A 12,311-nucleotide genomic window follows, 5' to 3' on the forward strand; every position below is an offset into this window, starting at 1 on the left:
GACATTACATCATATGTGACTGATATCAGCCTCTTATAACGCTCCAGTCTGATATAACCTCCAGACATTACACCATATGTGACTGATATCAGCCCCTCTTATAACGCTCCAGTACTGATATAACCTCCAGACATTACATCATATGTGACTGATATCAGCCCCTCTTATAACGCTCCAGTACTGATATAACCTCCAGACATTACACCACATGTGACTGATATCAGCCCCTCTTATAACGCTCCAGTACTGATATAACCTCCAGATATTACACCATATGTGACTGATATCAGCCCCTCTTATAACGCTCCAGTACTGATATAACCTCCAGACATTACATCATATGTGACTGATATCAGCCCCTCTTATAACGCTCCAGTACTGATATAACCTCCAGACATTACACCACATCTGACTGATATCAGCCCCTCTTATAACGCTCCAGTACTGATATCAGCTCCAGACATTACATCATATGTGACTGATATCAGGCCCTCTTATAACGCTCCAGTACTGATATAACCTCCAGACATTACATCATATGTGACTGATATCAGCCTCTTATAACGCTCCAGTACTGATATAACCTCCAGACATTACATCATATGTGACTGATATCAGCCCCTCTTATAACGCTCCAGTACTGATATAACCTCCAGACATTACATCATATGTGACTGATATCAGCTCCTCTTATAACGCTCCAGTACTGATATAATCTCCAGACATTACATCATATGTGACTGATATCAGCCCCTCTTATAACGCTCCAGTCTGATATAACCTCCAGACATTACACCATATGTGACTGATATCAGCCTCTTATAACACTCCAGTACTGATATAACCTCCAGACATTACATCATATGTGACTGATATCAGCCTCTTATAACGCTCCAGTCTGATATAACCTCCAGACATTACACCATATGTGACTGATATCAGCCCCTCTTATAACGCTCCAGTACTGATATAACCTCCAGACATTACATCATATGTGACTGATATCAGCCCCTCTTATAACGCTCCAGTACTGATATAACCTCCAGACATTACACCACATGTGACTGATATCAGCCCCTCTTATAACGCTCCAGTACTGATATAACCTCCAGATATTACACCATATGTGACTGATATCAGCCCCTCTTATAACGCTCCAGTACTGATATAACCTCCAGACATTACATCATATGTGACAGATATTAGCCCCTCTTATAACGCTCCAGTACTGATATAACCTCCAGACATTACATCATATGTGACTGATATCAGCCTCTTATAACGCTCCAGTACTGATATAACCTCCAGACATTACACCATATGTGACAGATATTAGCCCCTCTTATAACGCTCCAGTACTGATATAACCTCCAGACATTACATCATATGTGACTGATATCAGCCTCTTATAACGCTCCAGTACTGATATAACCTCCAGACATTACACCATATGTGACTGATATCAGCCTCTTATAATGCTCCAGTACTGATATAACCTCCAGACATTACACCATATGTGACTGATATCAGCCCCTCTTATAACGCTCCAGTACTGATATAACCTCTAGACATTACATCATATGTGACTGATATCAGCTCCTCTTATAATGCTCCAGTACTGATATAACCTCCAGACATTACACCATATGTGACTGATATCAGCCCCTCTTATAACGCTCCAGCATTGATATAACCTCCAGACATTACACCATATGTGACTGATACCAGCCCCTCTTATAACACTCCAGTACTGATATAACCTCCAGACATTACATCATATGTGACTGATATCAGCCTCTTATAACGCTCCAGTACTGATATAACCTCCAGACATTACACCATATGTGACTGATATCAGCCTCTTATAATGCTCCAGTACTGATATAACCTCCAGACATTACACCATATGTGACTGATATCAGCCCCTCTTATAACGCTCCAGTACTGATATAACCTCTAGACATTACATCATATGTGACTGATATCAGCTCCTCTTATAATGCTCCAGTACTGATATAACCTCCAGACATTACACCATATGTGACTGATATCAGCCCCTCTTATAACGCTCCAGCATTGATATAACCTCCAGACATTACACCATATGTGACTGATACCAGCCCCTCTTATAACACTCCAGTACTGATATAACCTCCAGACATTACATCATATGTGACTGATATCAGCCCCTCTTATAACGCTCCAGTACTGATATAACCTCCAGACATTGCATCATATGTGACTGATATCAGCCTCTTATAACGCTCCAGTACTGAAATAACCTCCAGACATTACATCATATGTGACTGATATCAGCCCCTCTTATAACGCTCCAGTACTGATATAACCTCCAGACATTACACCATATCTGACTGATATCAGCCCCTCTTATAACGCTCCAGTACTGATATAACCTCCAGACATTACATCATATGTGACTGATATCAGCCCCTCTTATAACGCTCCAGTACTGATATAACCTCCAGACATTACACCATATCTGACTGATATCAGCCCCTCTTATAACGCTCCAGTACTGATATAACCTCCAGACATTACATCATATGTGACTGTTTTCAGCTCCTCTTATAACGCTCCAATACTGATATAACCTCCAGACATTACATCATATGTGACTGTTATCAGCATCTTATAACGCTCCAGTACTGAAATAACCATCAGACATTACACCATATGTGACTGTTATCAGCATCTTATAACGCTCCAGTACTGAAATAACCTCCAGACATTACATCATATGTGACTGATATCAGCCCCTCTTATAACGCTCCAGTACTGATATAATCTCCAGACATTACATCATATGTGACTGATATCAACCCCTCTTATAACGATCCAGTACTGATATAACCTCCAGACATTACACCACATGTGACTGATATCAGCCTCTTATAACGCTCCAGTACTGATATAACCTCCAGACATTACACCATATGTCACTGATATCAGCCCCTCTTATAACGCTCTAGTACTGATATAACCTCCAGACATTACATCATATGTGACTGATATCAGCCTCTTATAACGCTCCAGTACTGATATAACCTCCAGACATTACATCATATGTGACTGATATCAGCTCCACTTATAACGCTCCAGTACTGATATAACCTCCAGACATTACATCATATGTGACTGATATCAGCTCCACTTATAACGCTCCAGTACTGATATAACCCCCGACATTACACCATATGTGACTGATATCAGCCCCTCTTATAACGCTCCAGTACTGATATAACCTCCAGACATTACACCATATGTGACTGATATCAACCTCTTATAACGCTCCAGTACTGATATAACCTCCAGACATTACATCATATGTGACTGATATCAGCCCCTCTTATAAAGCTCCAGTACTGATATAATCTCCAGACATTACACCATATGTGACTGATATCAGCCTCTTATAACGCTCCAGTACTGATATAACCTCCAGACATTACATCATATGTGACTGATATCAGCCCCTCTTATAAAGCTCCAGTACTTATATAACCTCCAGACATTGCATCATATGTGACTGATATCAGCCTCTTATAACGCTCCAGTACTGATATAACCTCCAGACGTTACACCATATGTGACTGATATCAGCCTCTTATAACGCTCCAGTACTGATATAATCTCCAGACATTACATCATATGTGACTGATATCAGCCTCTCATAATGCTCCAGCACTGATATAACCTCCAGACATTACATCATATGTGACTGATATCAGCCCCTCTTATAACGCTCCAGTACTGATATAACCTCGAGACATTACATCATATGTGACTGATATCAGCCTCATATAACGCTCCAGTACTGATATAACCTCCAGACGTTACACCATATGTGACTGATATCAGCCTCTTATAACGCTCCAGTACTGATATAACCTCCAGACATTACATCATATGTGACTGATATCAGCCTCTCTTATAATGCTCCAGTACTAATATAACCTCCAGACATTACATCATATGTGACTGATATCAGCCTCTTATAACGCTCCAGTACTGATATAACCTCCAGACATTACACCATATGTGACTGATATCAGCCTCTTATAACTCTCCAGTACTGATATAACCTTCAGACATTACATCATATGTGACTGATATCAGCCCCTCTTATAACGCTCCAGTACTGATATAACCTTTAGACATTACATCATATGTGACTGATATCAGCCCCTCTTATAACGCTCCAGTACTGATATAACCTCCAGACATTACATCATATGTGACTGATATCAGCCTCTTATAACGCTCCAGTACTGATATAACCTCCAGACATTACACCATATGTGACAGATATCAGCCCCTCTTATAACGCTCCAGTACTGATATAACCTCCAGACATTACATCATATGTGACTGATATCAGCCTCTTATAACGCTCCAGTACTGATATAACCTCCAGACATTACACCATATGTGACTGATATCAGCCTCTTATAACGCTCCAGTACTGATATAACCTCCAGACATTACACCATATGTGACTGATATCAGCCTCTTATAATGCTCCAGTACTGATCTAACCTCCAGACATTACACCATATGTGACTGATATCAGCCTCTTATAACGCTCCAGTACTGATATAACCTCTAGACATTACATCATATGTGACTGATATCAGCTCCTCTTATAATGCTCCAGTACTGATATAACCTCCAGACATTACACCATATGTGACTGATATCAGCCCCTCTTATAACGCTCCAGCACTGATATAACCTCCAGACATTACACCATATGTGACTGATATCAGCCCCTCTTATAACGCTCCAGTACTGATATAACCTCTAGACATTACATCATATGTGACTGATATCAGCTCCTCTTATAATGCTCCAGTACTGATATAACCTCCAGACATTACACCATATGTGACTGATATCAGCCCCTCTTATAACGCTCCAGCACTGATATAACCTCCAGACATTACACCATATGTGACTGATATCAGCCCCTCTTATAACACTCCAGTACTGATATAACCTCCAGACATTACATCATATGTGACTGATATCAGCCTCTTATAACGCTCCAGTACTGATATAACCTCCAGACATTACATCATATGTGTCTGATATCAGCCCACTCATATAACGCTCCAGTACTGATATAACCTTCAGACATTGCATCATATGTGACTGATATCAGCCTCTTATAACGCACCAGTACTGAAATATCCTCCAGACATTACATCATATGTGACTGATATCAGCCCCTCTTATAACGCTCCAGTACTGATATAACCTCCAGACATTACACCATATGTGACTGATATCAGCCTCTTATAACGCTCCAGTACTGATATAACCTCCAGACATTACATCATATTTGACTGACATCAGCCTCTTATAACGCTCCAGTACTGATATAACCTCCAGACATTACAACATATGTGACTGATATCAGCCTCTTATAACGCTCCATTACTGATATAACCTCCAGACATTACATCACATGTGACTGATATCAGCCCCTCTTATAACGCTCCAGTACTGATATAACCTCCAGACATTACACCATATGTGACTGATATCAGCCCCTCTTATAACGCTCCAGTACTGATATAACCTCCAGACATTACATCATATTTGACTGATATCAGCCTCTTATAACGCTCCAGTACTGATATAACCTCCAGACATTACACCATATGTGACTGATATCAGCCTCTTATAACGCTCCAGTACTGATATAACCTCCAGACATTACACCATATGTGACTGATATCAGCCTCTTATAACTCTCCAGTACTGATATAACCTCCAGACATTACATCATATGTGACTGATATCAGCCCCTCTTATAACGCTCCAGTACTGATATAACCTCCAGACATTACATCATATGTGACTGATATCAGTCTCTTATAACGCTCCAGTACTGATATAACCTCCAGACATTACATCATATGTGACTGATATCAGCCTCTTATAACGCTCCAGTACTGATATAACCTCCAGACATTACATCATATGTGACTGATATCAGCCTCTTATAACGCTCCAGTACTGATATAACCTCCAGACATTACACCATATGTGACTGATATCAGCCCCTCTTATAACGCTCCAGTACTGATATAACCTCCAGACATTACACCATATGTGACTATTAGCTCCTCTTATTACGCTCCAGTACTGATATAACCTCCAGACATTACACCATATGTGACTATTAGCTCCTCTTATTACGCTCCAGTACTGATATAACCTCCAGACATTACATCATATGTGACTGATATCAGCCCCTCTTATAACGCTCCAGTACTGATATAACCTCCAGACATTACACCATATGTGACTGATATCAGCTCCTCTTATAACGCTCCAGTACTGATATAACCTCCAGACATACATCATATGTGACTGATATCAGCTCCTCTTATAACGCCCCCTGTATAATACCGCTGTGCTGTAATAAGATATACATAGTTGGGTTTATGGTCTTGATCTTTTGTTTTTGAACAATCTGTAAACTGCTGAGTTTGTTACAATGTATCGGTGGTAATATTCTGCACTGCAGGGGATTGCTGTGTATTCAGCTCACAGAGGATCAGCTACAGCCACACATTGTAACAAACCATCCTGTGTGAGCAGGAGGAGGTGATGGCTCGGCGCTCAGGGTTCGGCGCTCAGGGCTCGGCGCTCAGTGTTCGTCGCTCAGGGTTCGGCGCTCAGGGTTCGGCGCTCAGGGCACGGCGCTCAGGGCTCGGCGCTCAGGGCTCGGCGCTCAGGGCTCAGGGCTCGGCGCTCAGGGCACGGCGCTCAGGGCTCTGGGTTCGGCGCTCAGGGCTCGGCGCTCAGGGCTCGGCGCTCAGGGTTCGGCGCTCAGGGCTCGGCGCTCAGGGTTCGGCGCTCAGAGTTCGGCGCTCAGGGCTCGGCGCTCAGGGTTCGGCGCTCAGGGCTCGGCGCTCAGGGTTCGGCGCTCAGGGCTCGGCGCTCAGTGTTCGTTGCTCAGGGTTCGGCGCTTAGGGCTCGGCGCTCAGGGTTTCTGTGCTCAGGGCTCGTCGCTCAGGGCTCGGCGCTCAGGGTTCGGCGCTCAGGGCTCGGCGCTCAGGGTTCGGCGCTCAGGGCTCGGCGCTCAGGGCTCGGCGCTCAGGGTTCGGCGCTCAGGGCTCGGCGCTCAGGGTTCGGCGCTCAGAGTTCGGCGCTCAGGGTTCGGCGCTCAGGGCTCGGCGCTCAGGGTTCGGCGCTCAGGGCTCGGCGCTCAGGGTTCGGCGCTCAGGGCTCGGCGCTCAGGGCTCGGCGCTCAGGGTTCGGCGCTCAGGATTCAGCAGTAGATTTTGTAAATGTTGAGCAAGTTAAGCAGAAAGTTTGTTACAAAGTTGCAAAACTTTTCAATATCCAATCAGTTGGCCATTAGTTCTGCCTGTAGTAAAGGCTCGGGCTCCTCAGCTCTCGCTATTAGTCGTCGTGTACAGACATTACTGCGGGGTCTTCCCCTCCGCAGCATTTATGACATATCCCCTCCGGACCCCTGTCCGTCAGGAGACCGCAGGCAGCGGGCGGCTCTCTCCATAACTTCCATAGACTTCTGCGCACAATCCTGGTCTCTGCTGCCGCAGATGACCCTCATCCTCATTTTAGGGCCCAGTGCACATGCCATAAATGTCTCAGATAGGAATACCCCTTTAAGAAGCAGCAGAGTGCCCCTTTAGGAGACTTACGCTCACAGGTGTGGAGGAGCCTGACGCTCAGGGTCTTGTCCATGGCTCGAACTTCTCCCAGGTCGTCTTCTTCCTCCAGTAACATCTGCACAATCCGGTGCCCTACAAACCCACTGGCCCCCGTCACCAGGCAGGAGACCCCGGCCAGCGCACCGCTCATGGTGACTGCAGATCAGCAGGGTTGTCAGGAGTCAGAGGAATCAAGACTGGGGCATGGAGAGAAGAATCACAGCACTGCAATGATTACGGGGGTGCAGGGCTATATGCCTGTCTCCCTCGAAGGTCAGACTCTGCGCTGCACACAGAAGCCTTGACAGTGGGACGCCCCCTCCCACGCAGTCCTGTATGGCCCCCGATGCACAAGTATGAGCATTTTGTATGAAATAATGCCATAAATATGTGAACCCCGAGAACAAGATATGTGGAATCAGTATTTAAAGGCAGTATCCTATATAAGAGCTGTCACACGGAGTCCTATGACAAGTCTGATGGTGGCACAAGATGCGGATGTGGCCTGAGGGGGTCTGAGATTACGAGATACTCAGTGCACGCATGTATACCTGCAACCTGATTATCTCTGAATGCCGCCTTTCAGTTCACATAATGCTCCCATATAGTGCTACATAACACTGGTACCAAGAATCCTGGACACAATGTCACTGCCACACAGTGTCCAAGTAATAGCGCCCGCATAATGAGTGAAACCTCCATACAGTGCTAAATAATACTCCCATACAGTGCCGATATCATACTGATATTTAATATTCTGTGCACTATATCACTGCAACAGTGTCCAAGTAATAGCATCATATACTGCTATATGCACATGTAATAGCACTAGAAAGTGCTCAAGCATTACTCCCAGGCTGAGGTCAGATCTTGTGTTCTGTTGTTGGAATCTCTCATCATGGTACAGTGCCTTGAAAAAGTCTTCATACCCCGTGAACTTTTCCAGATGGGGCTCTGGTCAGATGAGGCCAATGGAGAACTTTGTGGGCTAAATGCAAAACCCTGTGTGTGGCAGAAGACTAGCACTGCACATCACCCTGAAAACACCATCCCCACCGTCACACATGGTGGAGGCAGCAGCCTGCTGTGGGGAGGCTTTTCTTCAGCAGGTTTCAGAGAGGCTGGTCACAGGTGATGGGAAGATGGATGAAGCTAAATACAAGACAATCCTGCAGGAGACCTGAGAACGGGCGTAGGTTCACCTTCCAGCAGGACAACGACCCTCAACATCCTGCAGAGCTACAATGGAGGGTTTAGATCAGAGCATATTCCTGTGTGTGAACGGTGCAGTCACAGTCCAGACCCAAATCCCAGAGAATCTGCGACAAGACGTGAAAATTACTGATCACAGACGTCTCCATCCGATGATTACTGAGCGAGAGGTGACAAAACAGGACGGGGACCCAACAATGAAGGACGCCTTGGTGCTGGCTGTTGGGCACACATATATTGGGCAATCTATGCGCTCAGTGCTTTCCTTTACTGTAATTTTTCATATTAATATTACATCTTGTAGCGCTTTCTTATGTTTCCTTTGCAGTAATGCAGTTTCTGTCTTAGACCAATCACTCTCAGCAATTTAGGAGGCAACTTTGAGCTTTGAATTTTTTTAGTTGGCTCCTGTTCACATTACTTAGGATGCGCTGGCCGCTTTCGCTATTTGTTTCTGCGACTGATCTACGGGCACTATGTTTTGTAATCATGTCTAGGATAATATGTAGGTAACTAGTATTTATTGGATTACTGTATGGAGCGTTTATCCTCTTTTTAGGAGAGCTATGTTGTACATTTATGGTTATGTTTTATGTATGTGTATAATCAAATATTTTGGTTGAAAAACGCTCCGGTTGTTTGGGTGTTTTATGCCGCTTGTTGATATTGGAAAAGAAGAGGCAATTAATAGATAGACAAATGCACTGAGCATCCGTCCACGAGGGCTGGAAATGCAGAAATCTCCCCCATCATCGTCTTCCTCCAGCAGAGCTGTGATCTGGGGGCAAAATACAAAGTAACACACAGAAGAATGCACCTTCAGGTGTCCCCCAGCAGCACCACAGCGCCCCCCACAGGACGGATCTGACAGCCGCCAACCTACGATGTCCGGATTCATCCCCTGTCCCAAACGCTTCCGTCTCTTGTGCTTGGGCGGCTCAACCACTGTGTTTTTTCCATATTTTCTGATGATATATTTTTTATAATATACAACGAATCCGCTGCGATTGTAAGAACTATAAAACAAAATAGAAGAGGGAGGAAACTGGTGCTGAAACCCAATGAAACAATGATTGTAGGAAAGCAGAGAGGAAAAGCAGAAAAGTGTCCAGAAGGAGAGTAATAATCATAGACACTAGGGCAGACCAAGCTGTGCCATCACACCTGTGCCAGGAGCTGTGCCATCATGTCTGAGCTATCACACCTGTGCCATCACACCTGAGCCATCACACCTGAGCCATCACGCCTGTGCCAGGAGCTGTGCCATCATGTCTGAGCTATCACACCTGTGCCAGGAGCTGTGCCATCACACCTGAGCTATCACACCTGTGCCAGGAGCTGTGCCATCACACCTAAGCTGTCACACCTGTGCCAGGAGCTGTGTCATCACACCTGAACTATCACACCTGTGCTAGGAGCTGTGCCATCACACCTGAGCTATCACACCTGAGCCAGGAGCTGTGCCATCACACCTGAGCAAACACACCTGTGCCAGGAGCTGTGCCATCACACCTGAGCCATCACACCTGTGCCAGGAGCTGTGCCATCATGTCTGAGCTATCACACCTGTGCCAGGAGCTGTGCCATCACACCTGAGCTATCACACCTGTGCCAGGAGCTGTGCCATCACACCTGAGCTATCACACCTGTGCCAGGAGCTGTGCCATCACACCTAAGCTGTCACACCTGTGCCAGGAGCTGTGTCATCACACCTGAACTATCACACCTGTGCTAGGAGCTGTGCCATCACACCTGAGCTATCACACCTGAGCCAGGAGCTGTGCCATCACACCTGAGCTATCACACCTGTGCCAGGAGCTGTGCCATCATGTCTGAGCTATCACACCTGTGCCAGGAGCTGTGCCATCATGTCTGAGCTATCACACCTGTCACCAGGAGCTGTGCCATCACACCTGAGCCATCACACATGTGCCAGGAGCTGTGCCATCACACCTGAGCTATCACACCTGTACCAGGAGCTGTGCCATCACACCTGAGCTATCACACCTGTGCCAGGAGCTGTGCCATCACACCTGAGCTATCACACCTGTGCCAGGAGCTGTGCCATCACACCTGAGCTATCACACCTGAGCCAGGAGCTGTGTAATCACATCTGAGCTATCACACCTGAGCCAGGAGCTGTGCCATCACACCTGAGCTATCACACCTGTGCCAGGAGCTGTGCCATCATGTCTGAGCTATCACACCTGTGCCAGGAGCTGTGCCATCACACCTGAGCTATCACACCTGTGCCAGGAGCTGTGCCATCACACCTGAGCTATCACACCTGTGCCAGGAGCTGTGCCATCACACCTGAGCTATCACACCTGAGCCAGGAGCTGTGCTATCACACCTGAGCTATCACACCTGTGCCAGGAGCTGTGCCATCACACCTGAGCTATCACACCTGAGCCAGGAGCTGTGCCATCACACCTGAGCTATCACACCTGTGCCAGGAGCTGTGCCATCATGTCTGAGCTATCACACCTGTGCCAGAAGCTGCGCCATCATGTCTGAGCTATCACACCTGTGCCAGGAGCTGTGCCATCATGTCTGAGCTATCACACCTGTGCCAGGAGCTGTGCCATCACACCTGAGCTATCACACCTGTGCCAGGAGCTGTGCCGTCATGTCTGAGCTATCACACCTGTGTCAGGAGCTGTGCCATCACACCTGAGCTATAACAACAGCGCCAGGAGCTGTGCCATCACACCTGAGCTATCACACCTGTGCCAGGAGCTGTGCCATCATGTCTGAGCTATCACACCTGTGCCAGGAGCTGTGCCATCACACCTGAGCTATCACACCTGTGCCAGGAGCTGTGCCATCACACCTAAGCTATCACACCTGTGCCAGGAGCTGTGCCATCACACCTAAGCTATCACACCTGTGCCAGGAGCTGTGTCATCACACCTGAGCTATCACACCTGTGCTAGGAGCTGTGCCTTCACACCTGAGCTATCACACCTGTGCCAGGAGCTGTGCCATCACACCTGAGCTATCACACCTGAGCCAGGAGCTGTGCCATCACACCTGAGCTATCACACCTGAGCCAGGAGCTGTGCCATCACACCTGAGCTATCACACCTGTGCCAGGAGCTGTGCCATCATGTCTGAGCTATCACACCTGTGCCAGGAGCTGTGCCATCATGTCTGAGCTATCACACCTGTGCCAGGAGCTGTGCCATCATGTCTGAGCTATCACACCTGTCAACAGGAGCTGTGCCATCACACCTGAGCCATCACACCTGTGCCAGGAGCTGTGCCATCACACCTGAGCTATCACACCTGTGCCAGGAGCTGTGCCATCACACCTGAGCTATCACACCTGTGCCAGGAGCTGTGCCATCACACCTGAGCTATCACACCTGTGCCAGGAGCTGTGCCATC

The 12,311-nt window shown here is 46.5% G+C and overlaps 1 protein-coding gene across 1 annotated transcript in view; it reads right to left on the reverse strand.

Moving 5' to 3' along the window:
- The window catches only part of LOC141253124 (3 beta-hydroxysteroid dehydrogenase/Delta 5-->4-isomerase-like), a 97,148-nt gene extending 89,026 nt beyond the window's left edge, over positions 1-8,122 (reverse strand). The window contains exon 1 of the mRNA XM_073670876.1: positions 7,701-8,122. Within this exon, the coding sequence (XP_073526977.1) occupies positions 7,701-7,860 (160 nt within the window). The 5' untranslated portion in view covers positions 7,861-8,122. The remainder of the gene's footprint in view (positions 1-7,700) is intronic.
- Between the last annotated feature and the right edge of the window lie 4,189 nt (positions 8,123-12,311).

Source organism: Phyllobates terribilis, unplaced genomic scaffold (genome assembly GCF_046119375.1).
Source record: "Phyllobates terribilis strain yellow unplaced genomic scaffold, ASM4611937v1 Scaffold_2__4_contigs__length_985480577, whole genome shotgun sequence".
NCBI classification, from domain to species: Eukaryota; Metazoa; Chordata; class Amphibia; order Anura; family Dendrobatidae; genus Phyllobates; species Phyllobates terribilis.